Source organism: Lynx rufus, unplaced genomic scaffold (assembly GCF_022079265.1).
Source record: "Lynx rufus isolate CCGP_SWC_20201006 ecotype Redwood Valley unplaced genomic scaffold, mLynRuf1.p SCAF_1, whole genome shotgun sequence".
NCBI classification, from domain to species: Eukaryota; Metazoa; Chordata; class Mammalia; order Carnivora; family Felidae; genus Lynx; species Lynx rufus.
In genome coordinates, this window is record NW_025814823.1 from 239,670,747 (window position 1) to 239,689,939 (window position 19,193).

The 19,193-nt window shown below is 51.8% G+C and overlaps 1 protein-coding gene across 1 annotated transcript in view; it reads right to left on the minus strand.

The window, feature by feature from the left end:
• The window catches only part of AHRR (aryl hydrocarbon receptor repressor), an 84,844-nt gene that overhangs the window by 57,177 nt on the left and 8,474 nt on the right, over positions 1-19,193 (minus strand). Inside the window, exons 2-3 of the mRNA XM_047094520.1 lie at positions 17,975-18,047; positions 11,534-11,715 (exon numbers count right to left, since the gene is read on the minus strand). Coding sequence (XP_046950476.1) covers positions 11,534-11,715; positions 17,975-18,039 — 247 coding nt within the window. The 5' untranslated portion in view covers positions 18,040-18,047. The remainder of the gene's footprint in view (positions 1-11,533; positions 11,716-17,974; positions 18,048-19,193) is intronic.

A 19,193-nucleotide genomic window follows, 5' to 3' on the forward strand; every position in this document is an offset into this window, starting at 1 on the left:
AGGAGAAACATTGCTTTTGACACGTGGCGTGGGCACATTTTGACAGGAGGCGAAGATGTCTGTGGCCCGTGGAGAGGGGAGGAGAACCAGCAGCCAGGGCAAGGGTCCCAGCAGGTGCAGACTGGCAGGTGCGAGTCCTTGCAGGACCCTTGCAGTGGCAGCCAGTGAGGGGGAAGGGTTAAAGCTGCCATTCAAAGCCTCAAGGTCCCTAGGCAAGAAAAAACATCACGAGTATAAAGAAACACGCTTGTTTCTTGCAAGCTCTGCATTTAGGGAGTAAGAGCACATTCCAAGATGTACGTTGCATCAAGTTGTCGATTTTCTGTAAAAACTTTCCGTATTTTCCAAAATGTACCAGGCATGCTTTAGAGATTTCACACTTTAGTACGGCTGAAAAGGCACCACAGAAAATGCATTTCCTCAGAGCCAGTGATGAGAGAGAGAGTGGCCACCCCATCCACTTTCTCTGGTCAAAAGAACACATTTCCAACCACTTCTGCGTAAGTTGGGTCACATGTCCTGCAGAGAAAGTGCACTCTTTCCTTAAATCCCCAAAGCAAGATACAACCAAAAACAGCTCTTTGGGAAAAAAAAGAGAGGGGAACTTACACACATTGGGGATCCATATCCTTTTCATGGTGTGAAACATCCGGGACAAGCCCACTCGTTAGGCGTTTTTGTTAAGTTTCAACGCATCACGAGAGAAGTACACCAGCGTCAAGCCAAGAGTTCAAGGAACATTTTGTGAAACACGACAAAACATAACCCACACAGCATGCTGGTGCTTTGAGAAAGTCCAATACTTACTCGACAAATAACTGCGTGGTGTGCAGGTACATGAAGCAGCCCACGAGCCAGTGTGCAGGACCCACGGTCACACCCACAGTCAGCGAGCCCTGGCCTACCCTTGGGTGCTCTGAGCCGCCACGCTGGGGGACTCTTTGCTAGCAAAGAGTCTGGGGCTGTACCTACTGGTCCAGTGTCCTGAGCTCTGGAGAAGCAAAGCTACCGGAGAACGTCTGATTCATGTATAAAGAATGAACTTATGATGTATTTGTAAAGAAGCCTCCAGTTACGGAACCTCAAATTTGCAAATAACCTGACAAGGTGGTTGTCACCACACGTCACTGTGAAGGAAGCGCTTCCTACCATGCTTCCCTCGTGGTGGATGCTACAGGCTGAAGGGATGTGGAGGCCTCGGTGCCCAGAGCTGTCCAGGTGCACAGGCCTCTGCGGGATGTGGTCGTTCCCTTGCTCAAGCAGGCACCCCTTTCTTCAGCGTCTACAATGCCAGCCCATCCTGGGGGTGTACCTCCTGGGGACGCTGTCTGGGGTTGACACGAGAAACAACCTGGAGGAGCGGAGGCGCCGCGGGGGCCTGGCTGCAAGAAAATGAGCCCAGCAGGTGCGCAGAGCTACCAAGGGAGTATCCCCCAAGTGAGACACGGGGCGACCCCTCTGCTCGCTCTGTGGCACCCTGCTCCCCCAGTGTTTCCCAGTCCCCACAGCTGCCCACTGGCCTGCTCCCCCTGACCAGCCAGCACTGCTCAGACCCCCCTGCAAAACGGCTGATGCTAACGGTGGCTGCGGAAAGTGCTAGCAATTCTCTTGCTTTTTACCAAGGACTGGGTGCCCCAAGAGCCAAGTGCTTCGGGAAGGTTCCAATGGGACTTGTCTGACAAACACATGGGTGTGCCGCGCCCTCCCGGGCCCCACCAGCTCCCCCAGGCACGTGCTCTTCACTGGCTCTGGAGCCACCCCCATTCACACCCGCCCCGGAGCCACCCGGGTCCACACCCCAGAACCACTCCTCGGGCCTCCTCCCTCTTCCCACAGCAGCGGGAAGAACAGCGCCATGTGCACCGAAGGCTTTGCCCAGACTCCACTGAGTGTCCCCCAAACACCCTTCAGCTGGGTCGGTCCTACCTCTCCTTGCAGACAGTCTCCTTGTCCTCCTTGACTTCAATGACCCTGAAGATCATTGCCAGCAACTCTGCAAACTGCCCCTCAGTTGGGGGTTGTCCAGCGTTTCCTCAGCTTAGACCACGGTCTGCTCACCCTCTCAGGAACATCACCCAAGAGGACATGTTCTCTGCCTCCTGTTGCCCAGCATGTGAGGGGTCAGATTTGGTGGCCTAAGGCAGGTGGTGGGTTTCTCCACTCTAAGTTTTTCCCTTAGGTGTGAACTCATACTTGTTGGGAGGCGGTTCAAGACTATTAAAATTCCACTTCTGAGCCCACTTTCACCCACTAATTTTAGTACAGAAATTTCTTGCCTGAGTTATTGCTACAACGGTGAATGACTGATGACTTTGTACATCACATCTGTCTCCAGTCACCTTTCCACAGCCCGGGCTTCCTCATCAGCACTCTGCCCTAAGGAGAATTTTGTCTTTTTTTTTAATGTTTATTTTTGAGAGAGAGACCGAGACAGAGAGAGACAGAGAGAGCACACACAGGAGCAGGGGAGGGTCAGAGACACAAGGAGACACAGAATCCAAAGCAGGCTCCAGGCTCTCAGCTGTCAGCACAGAGCCTGACACAGGGCTCAAGCCCACGAGCGTGAGATCATGACAAGAACCAAAGTCACACATTTAAAACAACTGAGCCACCCAGGTGCCCCAGGAAAACTTTGTCTTATCATTCATTCATTCATTCATTCATTCATTCATTCGTCTATGCATACATATCAGTGTGGGCTTATGGAATCCTATTTTACTCACTGGGTTATGATCTATTACTATTCTTTTTCATTTTAATGCTGAAATGGTCCAGATTTGGCCAGTGAGAGCCCCCTTGGGATGGCTGTGTCCTGTGGGATGTCTCCATTCCTCTCTGAGCACTGCCTCACTTTCTGGCTTGAGATGCTCTAAGCTTTCCTTGCTCCAACTCTGGAAGGAGGCCTGAGTTCCTTTTGATGGTGAACAGTATCTAGAAACCAAGATCTGAGTGTGAGCTATGCTCACAGCAACCTTAGACCTTGCCAGTGGGCAGAACACACACCTATACACATGTATTTATGTCTATAGCTATCTTTGTATTTTGAAAATGATGAGCTCACACCAGTACCTCCAATTCCAATCCAACATCGCAGGATTCAGTACAGAGTGGAATTATTTTTCCTTTAATATTAATTCCTTTAATATTTGGTAGAGATTGCTTTAAAACCCTCTGGGTCTACATTTTAACTACTGATTCGACTTTTCAAAATAGTCATATGACTAGGGTTTCTATTTCTTCTTGAGTCATTTCTAATGAGCTATATTTCTAGTAATGTATTCATTTGTTTTCCAATTTATTGACATAAATTTGTTCATAATAGCCTTCAGTTACCTTTCAAATATGTGCAGCGCCTAGAATCATGTTCCCTTTAGGTCCCTAATACTATTTACTCTTTTTTCCTCATTCAGTTTCACTAGATATTTACAAATTTTATCATTTTAGAGGAACTCTATTGTACGTTTCTTTTCTGTTTCACCAATATCTTCTCTTTTATTATTTGCTTTCTTGGACTCTTTTTGTTTATTTTGCTTTGCTTTATCAGAACTACTGAACCTAATGCTTAGTTCATTAATTTTCCACCTTTCTTCTTGCATATATAAACACATAGGGTTATTTATTTCTGAGGATTACTTTAGCTGCATGCCCCACATTTTGATTTGTAAATATTTTCTAAGTTTCATGATGTTTTCCTCTTTCATCTATGAGTTATTTACCAGTGTGTTTATTTCCAAATATAAGGGTTTTGAAGTCATCTTTTATTACTGATTTCCAGCTCAAGTGCATTGAGGTCTTATAACATGCATTTGTCATGATTTTGTCTTTTGAAATTTATTGAGACTTGCTTTCATTGGCCAATATGTCTTCAGTATATTTATAAATTCCACGTGGGCTTGAAAAGATGTGAATTCTATAGTTTCAGAGTAGTGTTTTATGTGTGTCCTTTAGATTAACCCTTTTTGCATTGTGAAGTCTCCTAGAATCTTTACTGATTTTTATTTATTTGATCTATTAAACACTGAGACAATAACTTAAAATCTTTCATGGGGATGAATTCATCTATTTTTCTGTATAGTTCTGTCAATATTTGTTATATATCTTCAAGGTTATGTTACTGGAAGCACATAAATGTAAAATCATTTCAGTGCTGGGTGGCTCAGTTGGTTAAGCATCCAACTCTTGATTTCAGCTCAGGTCATGATTTCACAGTTCATGAGTTTGAGCCCCAGGTCAAAGCTTGGGATTCTCTTTCCCTCTCTCTGCCCTTCCCCTGCTTGTTCTCTCTTTCAAATAAATCAACTTTAAATAAATAAATAAAACCATTTTAGTGCTTGATAAAATGTTTTCAATTTAAAAAACTTTAATTGATATAAATTTTTTAAATCATTATGTAGTGACTCTCTCATGATCTCCAGTTATGTTTTTTAACCAAAAACTAAATTTTTTTACATTAAAATGGCTTCATGAGATTTCTTTCAGTTAGCATTTTTCCATCCTTTTTCTTTCAACCTTTCCATGCCATTTGTAAACAGACATAGTAATCCACCCTAATAATCCTTATCTTTCAGTTGTCATGTTTAGTCTATTCACATTTACTGTAGTTCATGACACATTTGGGATTTTGTGGTTTCTAGTCCCCCTTCCACATCTCTGTTTTCTTCTTTCTTGTCTAAGAATATTGATTACATCTACTTATTCTACTTTGTCTCTCCACTAGTTTTAAGGGAAACCCCATTTCTTTCACCCTGATGATTATTATGGACAGTTTATGATGAATTAGTTAGCCAGCTTCCATAGGACATTAACACAAGAACCACCAAAGTCTGTGCCTCAAGTCTCCCTCTCCACTTTTATGGTTAGGAATTTATTCTCTCTCTCTTGTTCTTCCAACATGGTAGTACTACTGTTTTATAGTGTCAGTGTTTGTGTCAATCTGCCCACATGGTCACCACCCTCCTGTTCTTCCATTCGTCTCCACTCCAGGTCTCCCACCTGGAATGCCCTTCCTTCTGCATGAAGTACATCCTTCAAAATTTCCTTTAATAGAAGCGCCTGGTGGCTCAGTTGGTTAAGCATCCAACTCTTGATTTTGGCTCAGGTCATGATCTCATGGTTTGTGGAATCGAGCCCTACATCAGGCTCTGTGCTGACAGCATGGAACCTGCATGGGATTCTCTCTCCTTCTCTCTCTCTACCCCTCCCTCACTTGTGTACATGCACTTTCTCAAAAATAAATAAATAAACATTTAAAATTTCCTTTAATAAAACTCTCTTTGGGTTCTCAGCTTCATTTTGTTTTTGGTCTCTGAGTATTCCTTAATCTCCTGCTTGCCCACTGATATATTTTGACAGGTTTCAGATATTTTATCTTGCATTTTTGGCTGTTAGCAGCAAGATGACCGATTACTTACTGGCCTGTTGTATTGTTGGAAATGGAAGAAGGCGTATATTTGGTAGCAGAATTCTCCCACTAGACTCTAAACGCCCGGGGATGGGGACCATGGTGGATCTTCTGTTTTCTTGCCTTATAACAGGTTGTTAATATGGAACTCTTTCTGTCTGAAAGAGTTGAGGCCCCAAGACAACAAAGTGCCAACTATACCCAAGTCCCAAAGTGAGATTCCAGGTGACCTAGGCAGGGTTACAAAGGAGGTGTCAGGAACAAGAGATGCTCAAGGATGGGAGGAGGGTCTCCTTGGAGGGTCTGTGTTGTGAGTTGCATGCCCCCACCTGTACCCTGAAGACTGGCGTCTCTCTACACTCAAGAAATCCAAAGGACAAAGGTGGGGCCTAAGGCTCCTGGTAGGCACCTGGGCTGCATCCACGTGGGAAGTGCCATCTACCAACCTAGTGGGTCTAAGGTGAGTGTTTCCTGGGGAGCAGGTAGGGTCATAATGCCCAACCACTGGCCTGGGATGTCTCAAGTCCTCCAAGAGGGTGCCTGGAGACATGAGCAGAGACTACAACAGAAGAGGCTAGAGGTACCTTCTGACACCTGAGGCTAAGAAAGGAGGTGCCAGGGACCGGCTGGAGAGGACAGAGTGCCAGTGTTACCAACCGCAGTAGAAGACCCCTCTGGGTCCCCCACTGAGCCTTGCCGGCCAGCTCATGGCAATGCCAGTCAGGTAGGACCTCAACGAACCCTCGCCTCTCCTCTCTGCTGCTGCTCTGAACCAGAAGGGCAGGAAACCACAGCTACCAGTGGGGCAGGACCAAGAGGAGAAGCAGCCAGCCTGAGCCCCCGCCCTTCTGCCTGCTGGAGCTCCAGGTGAGGGCTGGGAGAAGGCTCACACTTGAAAGACAGATCATACTAATACCAAGCTCAGCCTGCATAGGAAGCCAACATGATGGAGTGAAGGGGTGGGGAGGGGACACTGAATTCCCTGGAAGGGACCAGAAACATCCATAGCTGCCCTGGTTCTTCCATGGGTAGTGGAGGAACCAACCAGAAAGGAGATTTGCTGGGACGGGGAGAGAAAAAAAAAAAATCAAAGCTGTTTTGTGCTGACCCTGAGTTCTGGCTCCTTATCAGGTCTGAGCAGATGCAGGTACCAGAAGGGAGGGAGGGAATCGGTGCACAGACCAATGAGTGCTTGCTCCTCTTCCTGGAAGTAGCTAAGATATGGTAAGGTAAATAAAACCGTGCATAGAAGAATCAAGAGTGATCTGAGGAGTGCTGGGGGCCCTTCCTGCAGGGTCAGAAGCTGGTGGCCACAGACAGTAGGACAGGACAGGCACTCTATCCTGAATGACCAAGCACTAGCGTGTCTTTGCTGGAAATGCCCCAGGGAACCAATTCTGGAAGGTGTCAGTGTTGGGAAGGAAGGGGTAAGGAAGGTGGTTCCAGCAGCAGATGAGGTGAGAGGCAGCAGTGACCCGTATCCATGTGCCTGGGGGACAAAGCCCCTGGACGCTCCACATGAGAGGAGAGGGGGCAGGTCCCAACCCTCTTGCCCCCAGAAGGCCCATCTCAGTCAGCCTGGGTCCCTGTAACAAGACACCACGCACAGGCGTGTAAACGGCAGGTAAGTATTCCTCACAGCTCTAGAGGCTGAGGCCTGAGATCAGGGCACCAGCAGATTCAGTTTCTGGTGAAATCTTTCCTGGCTTCCTCAGACCAACACTAATCCTGTGGGGTCAGGTCCTCCGCAGGGCCTCATTTAACCTTAATACTCCTCAGAGGCACCATCTCCAAACACAGCCACACGGGGGTGCGGGCCTTGGTGTGTGCATTTGGAGGGATGCACAGGGCTCATCGAGAGAAGGGTAACTCTAGTGACAGCTGAAAACTGGTGCCACTCAGCTAGCTGTACACGCCTCCGTTGCTGGTCCTAAGACCATCAAGGCAAACTGCCCTCCTGACATGCTGCGCGCGGGCAAGGCCTCTCGGGAAGCTTCTGGGGCACACCCTCCTGACATGAGGGCTTCTGGACCCGCCCCCCAGGTGAGCAGGGGCCAGGACTCACCCCTGCAGGGCTCCATTTGGCATGTGCAGAATCGAGCCCCACAGGCTGAGCGGAGAAAACGCAAAGGGACGGGAGGCCCAGACACGACCCATGGGCAGCACTGACCCAGGGTCGGAATCTCGACGTTCCCACAGACAGCCGAAACTGCTTTTCCCCCTCCCCCTTCTCACTTCATTCTGCTTATCGCCCCTGTTGCCCTCTCTGACACTTCTCTCCACAGAGTCAGGAGCCCTGGCTGATGCTCCCATCCCAAGACTCACGGGATGGACACACCGTGTGGACCTGGGGTCCGTTACCTGTGAGTGGTGGTTCTCCACCACCTGAGCTTTGCTCCTCTGGCCAGCAAGTGTCCCAGACGAGCCCACACTGCAGAGCTAATGCCTGGGAGGGTGGCCGTAAGCAACTACCAGGCTTAAGTGAGGAGGTGCTGGGGCTTCTCAGGCCCCACAGCCTGGGGGAGCCCACCTCGAGGGTCCTGTTTGTCCTGACTTCCCCCTTTTCCTCAGCCCCCAATTTCCTATCGTGTGAACGATGAAATCCACAAGACTGGAAAATCCCAGTCTTGCATTTGAGCAGAGGGGTTGGTAACACAGAAGCACTGACTGGCCCCTTGCCTGTGCAAAAACCAGATAAAAAAAAAATTAAAAATCTGCTGCCTTTCAAAAATCCACAAAAGCCAGCACTAAAGTAAACATCACAGGCAAGTTTTCAGGCCTTATTACCATCTGAAGCTGAAATTTTCCAGGTCACATCCTTCCCAAAGGTGACATTTTATGGAAGCTTTAATGAAATTAACTCATCTATTTCTGAGTCAGGAAGTGCAGATTAAGATCCGATTTTTTGCAGCCTGACTTTTTTCTAACTCCATGGTGAAAATGAATTCGGGAAACTTTCTACGATTTCCTCTAAACTGTGCAGCTTCAAGGGGATCCCACACTTCAGAACCCTTGACAGAAACGGTGCTGTGGAGAAACCAAGTTTTGTTCTGACACCTGACTGTGACAGTGGCCAGGCAGCTGTGAGCTTTGGGCTGGCCCACCTGCTGCAGGACCTGGAGTCAGCCCTAGCTTCTCGGACAGACCTGAAGGGCGTCTGCGTGCACCAGCGGGAGGCGTGGGGTGGCAGGTCAGGAACATCACCGACCGCTAGTTAAGAGAGGCGAGGCGTTCAGGCAGATACTTGAACAGCTGCCTGAACCCCTAGAAACAGCAGACGGGAGCCTTTCAGAGACCACCAACCCTGGCCTGGCTGGGAACAGCTGGACCCATCCAGAGAAGTGACCTGGTTCCCTCCCAACCACCCAGCCAGGAGGTCAGGTCTGCAAGGGTGTGTCAACAGGAGGTGAACCACCAACCCCACCCAGGGCAGCCCCAAACCTCCCCGAGCTGCCTAAAGAGGCCACCGTGGAAGCTGAGGTGGCCGTCCATGACAGAGGGGCTTCACAAAGGCAAGTCTGGGGACCGCGCCCTTGGTGTGGACACCTGGCTCTCTGGCACATTTTGTATGACTTTGTCGACTTACTCATCACATCACAAACCTCCTAGAAAAGCACTCTTGTCCTGCACAGCACGAAAATGTTCCAAGTCACCTCAGTGAACTGATCTTGTCACCATCGGGGCTCAGAGTGCCCACCAGACAGCCGCGGGCATGAGGAGGTAGGCCCCCAGCATGGGGATAGAACCCCTGGGGCCTGGGGATGTGCCCCAGGGCAAAGCGATGGGCCCTGGGCATGGGGATAGAACCCCTGGGGCCTGGGGCTGGGGGCCCCTGGGGCTCTCAGCTTCTACTCAGAGCACAGATGCTCGGAAGAGCACCCCCAGTTACACCGGTCTTCCCATCTGCGGGCCTTTCTTGGCCCCTCACCTGAGGTCCCAGAGCCACCAAGAACCTGAAATCTAAGATTCCAGCACTTCAAGGAGAGAGGGCCTGAGCCAGACATGTGGACACTGGGAAGGAGAATCCAGGCAATAGACATGGCTTTGAATGTGGCCAGTGAGAAAACGCAGCAGCTGCAGCTATGGAGGTTGGGGGACAGGACTGCACTGCATACAGCTGGTCCTGTCACCCGAGGGCCTGGGGATACCCCAGTGCAGCTGGGGAAGGAACACAAAACCCCTCCGTCCCATGGGGAAGGGGCCCAGACCACAGCAGGGAGAATACAAGTGACTAGCAGCCCCCGCCCCTGCCCCGTCCCGAGATGTAGGACCTTGGCAGCAAGGGGCCAGAGCCTTGGACAGACTGGGGTGAGGGGCTGCCTCAGGGCAGCCTGCAGACAGCGCCTGCCCCTTGCCTCCTGTGGGAAGCCCACTAGCCCACAAGACCCTCCTGGTGACCTCCACTGAGGGCCACGCACCATTCTCTGTCACCCTACAGAATACTTCAGCGGGAGTGTTTTGTGAGCTTGGGCTCCAGCCATGGAAGTCTGGGTGACGGACACCCAGGTGGCACCCTTTTAACCCAAAGGAAGAGTGCGAGGTTTAGTGAGGAAGACCGACCTGGGCTGAGTGCTGGGTGAGCTCCAGCCCCGGCTGCGAATCCCACGGGGCCACATCAGGGATGGAAGAGGCAGCACGGGGATGCACAGGGGAACAGGGGAACAGGGATGCCCCAGAGGGGTCCTGGGCATGGCCAATGTGGCAGCCACCAGCCCTCAGGACCAAGCCTGGCTCAGCAGGCCACATGGCCATCCAGCCCAGTGCACTCGGCCTCCCCATGATGACAGGCGGCCTTTCCATGATGGGACATCTCTGTGTGGCTCAGGACCAGCCCAGACTACCCACTGGGCTCCACACCCCAGAGCAGAGAGGGCACACACATGGGTGAGCCCCCAGGGTTCTGGGGTGTCAGACGGAGGTTGGGAGGGAGCTCCATGCAGAGCTCTCACACACAGAGCAGGCTCTCCGAGCCCAGTAGTGGTCAGAGGATCTGGGATTCCTGCTCCATGAGAGAAAATGGAGGCCAGCGTGTGGGGCCCTTTGGAGGGGTCAGTCGGCAAGGTGCCCAGGTGGAGTATGCACTGGGCAGAGCTGCCTGCAGGCCCCTAATGTTTCCTCATGGTGAGGTCTCTGGAGGAAGTTGGGATTGAAGGTAGGCTAAGTCCTCAAGAAAACCGCCCTCCCTCTCCTGGGGGGCTGCAGAAGGCCAGCAACGCACAGTAGCCGAGTCGCACCTCAGACGTGTCTGATTAAGGTGCGTTCGGGCCTTGCCATGATCATCTCAGGGCAAATTGTCCCCACAGGTGTGGGAGCTGGGACAGACCTGGGTTCACATCACCCGAGGACCTCAGCCCTGGCCAGCGTCCTCACTGCAGCCCAGGGTGTTTTGTGCAGCAAAATGAGGATGTGCAAAAACCGACCTCCAAAGCCTTTGGGTAGAGAGTATAGACTCTGCTGTTGGCCACAGCCCCCACCACTCCCTGGTGCCCAGACCCGCCCCTTTACACATTTGTCTTACCCACTCCCAAAGACATGTAGTAAGTTGCGATTTGGTAAGAAGTTCAGACTTAATTCGGGACGATGACGGCAGTCATGGGCCCTGAAACAGCGTGGTGACAGCCACATTTCTTTACCAGGAACTGAGCCAGGACACGTGGAGAATGAGGCCTGGTTGGGAGCATCAGATATAGGAGAGCACCCATCCCCAGCTACTGCAAGGGACTGACACACCAGGGACCCCTTGCGCAGAGGGGCTGGTGCCTGGCTGGGATCACAGCATCCCCGGGACAGACAAAGCAACAACACGGAAGGATGGCCACCCAATAGTGACACGGGCTAATGGGGGAACACGGCCTCCTGAGCTCAGCCCTGGTCCTGCTTCCCCACAGAGAGGATCTGCCTGGTCCTCTGAAGCCCTGAGGCCGTGGGGAAGCTGAGCAGGGGGAGGGCCAGCCCCTGAGCCTTGCACAGAGCTGCCCTGGGTCATCAGCACTCAGTGCCCGCTCCTCTAAATGATTACCCAAGACAGGGTGCAAACTGGTCCATCCCAGTAAAGCGGGGTGGGCCCGGGTGAGACCGAAGCGAGCCCAGGTGACACCCAGCTGAGCACAGATGGACAGAAGAGAGTCCTACCTTCAAAGAAGCTCTTCACCCTGAGGTAGCTGACGCTGAGACGCAGGACGGAAAGCTTGTCCAGCTTAGACACGATGTCAGGAGGAAGCGGAAGCAGGCTGGCCAGGTGGTCCAGCTCGGCGTTGAGGCGGTCCCGGTGCCGCTTGGACGGGTTTGACTTCTCAGCCCCCGTGGCCGGCCTCCTGCAGGGAAGCAAGCGCCATCAGACTCGGGGTTTCCCGCCAGGGGCTGTCACCCCACGGAGCACACACCTGTCCCCAGAAGTGACCTTATGGCGTGGATCAGCTTCTAAGTGAGAAAAGGTGCTGAAAAGGACAAAAGGCTCCTGATACTGTGCATACGAGGAAGCTGGGATCCATTACCAGGAAGGGCGCTCAGAGACAGAGAGCAGGTCTCCTTGGACACAGCTGCAGGCAAGCTGTGTGGCTCCAGCACATTTCTTGACCTCTCTGTGCTAACTTTTCCCCAAGTGTGAGGAGGATCCCTGGCCCCAGGCTGCATGTGCTCAGGCTCTTCCAGGCTTTTCTTAAACGCAGGACCTTTTCAGGACCTGCAGTCCAGGTGTGACTGATGCTTCTGGGCCTCAGTTTCTCCTCTACACAGCAGGGCTGAACGGGTCCGAGGAGGGGGTAACAGAGGACCCTTGGGCACCTGGGCGCTGTCCCACCCGCCCTTCTGAAGCCCTGACGTCATGGGCTGTGCCTCTGTGAGGTGGCTGGTGGCCTGGGTTCCATTTCCCTTTGCCCCACAACAGATCTGCTCTCCCCCACAAGGGGGATCCCCCTGCCCAGGGCTTCCCTGTCCACCATCCTGGTAGAGGGCAGAGCTGGCCTCCCTCATCTGACCCTCTTACCACCCCCCCCCCCCCCCCCGCCGGATGACAGTCCCTCTCCTCTGACCCTAACCGCCCTCACAGAAACAGCTCTATACAGGCCCTTCCTAAACATCACCCACATCAAAGCATCTGAACCTAAAGTGGCAGCCAGAGTTGGGTGGAGAGGCGGCAGGGGGAGGGGCTGTTGGCGCTGGACCCAGGTTGCCTGGCTCCCAGGGCCAACCCTCCCTGGGGTCATGGCACCTGGGAGGCTGGAGGGCTCCCGTTTTTAGGGGCTGAGGTCTCTTTTGTCTAGGAGTTCCTATTTGTCCCTGTGTGTTCACTTACAAGTGTGGTGAGACCCAGCTATCCGTCTGTCAGGAGGGGCCCGCAGCACAAACCTACTTTGCAGAGTCTGAGGGCCCCTGGCCACAAAAGCACAGAGAAGCCTGATGCCCCGATCCCAGGGGCCACTTCTTTGTTTGCTTTGAGGTACAATTCACACAACACTAGCTTTTCAAAATGTACATTCACCTCTGTCAAGTCCCAAACATCTCACGGCTCCAGATGAAACCCTGTACCCATTCAGTAGTTTCTCCCGGTCTCCCTCCAGCACCCCTGGCAACCACAAGCTGCCTTCTGTCTCCACGGCTCTGCCTGTTCTAGACATTCCACACACGTGCAGCCACACAGTGTGAGACTTTTCACGTCTGGCTTCTTCCACCTGGCATCATGTCTTCAAGTAACTGTGTGCAGCGTTTATCAGGACCCCACTCCTTCTTCTGGGTGAATAACACTCCGTCGTGTGGATGGACCACATTTGCTCACCTGTTCACAACTCGATGGAAGTCTGGCCAGCTTTCACTCGACGGACATCGTACCCGATGCCGTATGACCCTAAGACCCTGCTCACACCTAATTCTCAGTTCTCCCAGTGCACGCCTGGGAGTGGACAGCCGGGTCGGTGTGGTCACTCCACTTCACCTTCTGAGGAGCTGTCAGACTAGCGGCTGCACCCAAAGACGTCACCACCAGCACCAGGTGAGGGTTCGGCGCTCCACACCCTCATGGACACATCAGTTTCCTTTTTCTGTAGAACAGCCACTTTCGCAGGCGTGAAGGAGTGCCTCGCTGCGGTCTGACTGGGATTTTCCTTAACGGCCAGTAATGGTCACCCTTTCACATGCTTGTTGGGCGTCTGTGTGTCTTCTTTGGAGAAATGTCTCCCCAAGTCCTTTGCCCATTTTTCAACTGGGTTGTCTTTTTAATGTTGAGTTGTAGGAGTTCTTTATATTCTTGACAGAAGCCCTTTATCAGATACATGATTTACAAATATTCCTCCTATATCTTTGCTTTTCTCACTTTCTGCTGTTTTTCTTCCTTAATGAGGCATATGCCCCCAAATCACTCATGCTGCTGGGCAACATTTAAACCGGCAGGAGGCCTGGAGATAAACTCAGCAGCTCCAGTGTGGGCTGGCACCTGCTGGCTAGAGCAGAGCCCCCCACCCCCACCCCAGTCAGTGAAAGACACCCGAGGCCTCCCCAGAGACACAGGAGCACTCAGGGCAGGTGTGAGGGTCAGAGAAGGGGAGACGGTGGGAGACCGGCAGGTGGCCCCTGCTGAAACCTCACCTCTGTGCAGGGCTGGGGGGGGGGAGCTGCTCCCCTGTCTCCCCAGACAGCCTGTGCCTGAAGATGAGCTGGGCCATGATATTTCTCCTACCCCTGCCCTCTTGGGGCACCTGTGGGAGGGACACTAGCCTGCTGGAGAAATGGGCGTTGGAAGAGCCCCTTCAAAGTTTCTCACAATACTGGCTGTCCCGTGATGCATCTCCGCCACCCCATTCCCCAGTCCCATGGGCCAGAGCAGGAACCACCCCACCCCACGCCCACGGGCACGAGAGGGAATGGGGGTTGAGGGGCTTCAGGCTCAGGCCCAGGGGCATGTGGAGTAAGTTCCAAGTCCCCGGGCAGAGACTCAGCAGGTGATAGGGGACAAGGACCAGTGCCATTAGCACAGGGATAGTTCAGGCTCAGATGGAAGAGAGCCCTGGCACCAAAAATATAGAATACCTGGTGTACATTCGGCAATGCTCCCCTGAACTGATGTGTAGATTCAATGTAATCAAATTAAAATTCCAACAATGCTTTTTATAGGAACTGACACACTGATTCTAAAACTTACATGGAAACGCAAAGGACCAACAATAACCAATGAAATAGCAAAATCGGGGGACCTATCCTTTTGACTTTAAGCCTGTCATAAATCTACAATGTTCCAGATGGCTTGGTATTACAGAAAAGATAGAAATATAGAACAAGGGAACAGAGTAAGGAGTCTAGAAATAAACCCACCGATTTTGGACAATTCATTTGATGAAGATACTACGGTAGTTCAAGGGAAAGAAAGTCCTTCCAATAACGGGGCTGGTCAACTGGAAACCCATGAAAACAGGTGAACACCAACTGTCACCACACATAATCCCCCCAAATTAACTCAAAGTGGGTCACAGTCCTAAATCTATAGCCTATTATAAAACTTTACAAGAAAATACATAAGATCTTTGAGACCTTGGGATAGCCACAGGACTCTTAGAATACACACGTACACTCAAACTCATAAAAGAAAAAAATGGGTAGGTTGATCTTCATCAATATCTTTTAAATGTCTTTTGAAAATCACCATTAAGAAAATGAAAGCGGGGAGCCTGGGTGGCTCAGTCAGTGCTGCGTGCGACTCTTGATGTCAGGGTCATGAGCTCGAGCCCCATGTTGGGCATAGAGATTAGTATTTATTTATGTATTTATGTATTTATTTATTTATGAAATTTATTGTCAAATTGGTTTCCATACAACTCCCAGTGTTCATCCCAACAGGTGCCCTCCTCAATACCCATCACCCACCCACCCCTCCCTCCCACCCCCGATAAACCCTCAGTTTATTCTCAGTTTTTAGGAGTCTCTTACGTTTTGGCTCCCTCCCTCTCTAACTTTTTTTTTCCTTCCCCTCCCCCATGGGTTTCTGTTAAGTTTCTCAGGATCCACATAGGAGTGAAACCATATGGTATCTGTCTTTCTCTGTATGACTTATTTCACTTAGCGTAACACTCTCGAGTTCCATCCACGTTGCTACAAAAGGCCATATTTCATTCTTTCTCACTGCCATGTAGTATTCCATTGTGTATATCAACCACAATTTCTTTAATGTTTATTCACTCTTGAGAGAAAGAGTGTGAGTGGGGCAGGGGCAGAGAAAGAGGGAGGCACAGAATCTGAAGCGGGCTCCACACTCCGAGCTGTCAGCACAGAGCCCAACGTGGGGCTTGAACTCACGAACCACGAGGTCATGGCCTGAGCTGAAGTCAGACGCTCAACTGACTGAGCCACCCAGGCGCCCCTAGAGATTACTTTTTTATTTTTATTTTATTTATTTATTTTTTTTTTTCAACGCTTTTTTTTTTTATTTTTGGGACAGAGAGAGACAGAGCATGAACGGGGGAGGGGCAGAGAGAGAGGGAGACACAGAATTGGAAACAGGCTCCAGGCTCCGAGCCATCAGCCCAGAGCCTGACGCGGGGCTCGAACTCACGGACCGCGAGATCGTGACCTGGCTGAAGTCGGACGCTTTACCGACTGCGCCACCCAGGCGCCCCTAGAGATTACTTTTTTAAAAAAGAAAATGAAATGGAAAGGTAAGCCACAGATTGGGGGAAAATGTCCACAAGAACTTGTATCCAGAATATGTAAGGCAGTTTTAAAACTCAGTAAGAAGACAGCAGAGAAGATATGTGGATGGCACACAAGCACATGAACAGACGCCCAGCGCCCGTGGGGAACGAGGCAGATCAAGCCGGGTTGAGGCGGCACCACCGCCCATCGGGGACCTGGGTAGAAGGCAGAGGACCGAGAGCCCCTGCGCGCTGCCGGCAAGCAAGACGGCGCAGCTGCTCTGGAAAACAGCTTGGTGGTTCCCTAAAAGTGAACACACATCTGCTGAGTCAAAATCCCACTCCTAGGTATTTACCCAAGAGAAATGAAAACATCCATCCACACAAAGGCTTGTGTGCAAACATTCGTGGCAGCTCTGCCCGCAACGGCCCAAACCTGGGAAGCACCTGAATGTCCATCTGCAGGTGAGTAAACGAAGCGGTGCGTCCAGACCCTGGAGCACTACTCGGCAGCAAACAGGAGCACGCTCCGCGCACACGAAGTGTGGACGGGCCTCAAGATCAGGCTGAAGGAAAGAAGCCCAACAAAATGGTGTCTGAGTCCACTCGCGGAAGACTCCAGAGATGCAAAGCAGGCTACGGCACAGAGCACGTCAGGGCTGCCTGGACGGAGGTGGAGGCAGGGACCGCAAGCACACAGGACACTCTGGGTACGATCCGAGTGTCGGTGCCCTTGATTTTGGTGGTGTTCCCTGGTGCATACAGCTGTCAACCCGACCAGACTGCACATTTAACCACGTGCAGTGCCACAGCCCAATAAGGAAAAAGATGCAAGTGACCAACACCTCCAGGGGCCGCGGTGCCGTTCCTTACTCATCGTGACTGTGTGCTCACCAGAATGAACCCTGTCTAGCACACACAAGCAGGACTCAGCCCCACCACTGCCCCGCCCCGGACCCAGTCGTGGAAACACTCAGCCGCCTCCTGCCTCACCCTCCACTTGCAGAGCCCAGGAGGCCCGCGGTGGCCACACAACCAACTCAGGTGACAAACTCACTTTCCGAAGCCCCGCCCCTCAAGCCTTTGTTGCCTATCCTTGGGTGGGGGCCTCTCACAGAACCCTGCAGCCACCAGGGCCCAGAGGGGCAGCCTGGGTCACAGAAACACAGGCCCAAACACAGAGCCTTATATATACATGCTCACACTGACTCAAACAGAGCTATATTACACACACACACACACACACACACCAGAAACCCAGCCAACAGTGCACACACTGCAGGACCCCCTTGGAGGAGCCAGAGGCAGCCGCTGGGCTCTGGGAACCACACCTGCTGGCCTCACAGCAGGGCAGTCCCAAACCCCTGCCGCAAAATTCATACCTTGTTGTCCTGAACACCTTTGGGCTGCTGGCGGGACTGTGAACACTGGTGTTGTGTCCAGGAGGTGAGGGTCACAGGTTCCTTTCTCTACTCGGTAAACCTCCTGGAGGCCCACAGGCAGGGGGACAAGCCCCACAGTGTCCTTCATGTGCGGCAACGCTCGCAGGGGCCGTGGGTGTGTCCTTGCGAGGACAGGTTTCACCAGGGCAGGGAGGAGACCTGGTGCTCACCAAAACCCATGGTGACATCTCGGCCCCCCGTGTTGACTTCTAGCTGAAAGGTGTCACTCAGCTTTGCCTTGTCTTGCCTTGCCATCAAAGTTAGGAAAGCAGCCCAAAGTCGCTAAGAAAGGCAGCAGTGGGTTTCCAGCTGCGCAGAGAACCCACAAAACACCCGCCAGCCCCAGGCGCTGGGTCTCATGCTGTTTCTGCAAGCCCCTCTACCCATCAGAAAGACTCAGCAAAACCTCTCCCTCATTCACTTTATTCCTAAAATTCACTCCTTTCAATGAAAATGCAAATACTTTCCCCCTTCATCAGGAACAATCAGCAAAAACAGAAGATGTGATACTTTACTGTTTCTGAATGGGCTTCCTTCTTTTCCTTCCAGCATACATGCACTCCCCTGGTGGAATCATCATTTCTGGCCCTAAAAAAGGGGGGGGAGCATAAAGTTTGTTATGTTGAAGAGAGCCCAGTGCCCGTATGACTCCCCAAACCACCAAAGGCAGCAGCATCGGCCAAGGTCGGCTGTGTCTCTAATCAAGGAGTCAACACCGAGCCCACGCTGGGGGTCCCACTCCTCCTTGCCAACTGGACAAGACCCAAGGTGATTCTGGCACAAAGCCTGCCCACGTGAACCACTCACACCCCCTCTCACTCAGCAGGAAGGTGTTCAAGGGCCACGTGAGGACACACAGCCCTGACCATAACATCTCCCCTTGACCGGCGGCGTCATGGTCCCCCAGCCTGACCTGAGGATCTCAGTCACTACACTCACACAGAGAACAGCCCTCCACTCTTGCACCTGGCTCAGAAAGTTAAATATCCTGAGCTTGTCCTCAGAAAACAGAAGCTGTTCCACAGGCATCCAGGAGCAGGAGACACAGCCAGGGTCCTAAGGAACAGTTTGCTGTGTCAGGGCTCTCATGGGGCTGTTTCCCTGGCAGGAGCCGCATGCACCCTCTCTTGGTGGAGTTTGTGGTGGGTCTTCTTCCTCTTTCCATCCCTCCCCTTTGTGGCCTTGCACTTCTGAGCCAACAGCCTTCCTCTTTTGTATGTAAAGTCTCGCACTCAGCTCCATAGCCCTGGACTCCACTTTAGCCACTAACTCACGGCTGCAGCCCAGCTGAACACACCCACCAGCCTCCACCAGCAGTGCTGGACATGGCGCCTGTATCCGAGAGTAGGTCCTTAAGGAGTAGCCCAAGACCTGTGTCCTAAGGCTGGTCAGTTCACCCATCACCTCAAGAAGGGCATCAAAATCTTGATTCTTCCATGCAGTGGGCTATCTGAACCCTCATAAACATCCTGTGCAGTGACCACTCATTGCTAGGCACTGGGCGAACAGAGTCGGAGAGTGGGTTAAGAGCCCTTGCCTGGCCTCAAGAAGAGGTAGGCCCAACACACAATGTTCACCCTGTGTGTGAAGTGCCATGAGAACATTGGAAATGTGTAACAAATGTGCTTTAAATATAAGAAACACACTTTGAATATAAAGATATAGGCAGGCAAAGTAAGTGGAGAGGAAAAGATATGCCACGCAAACAGGAATCAGAAGAATCTGGGATAGTTA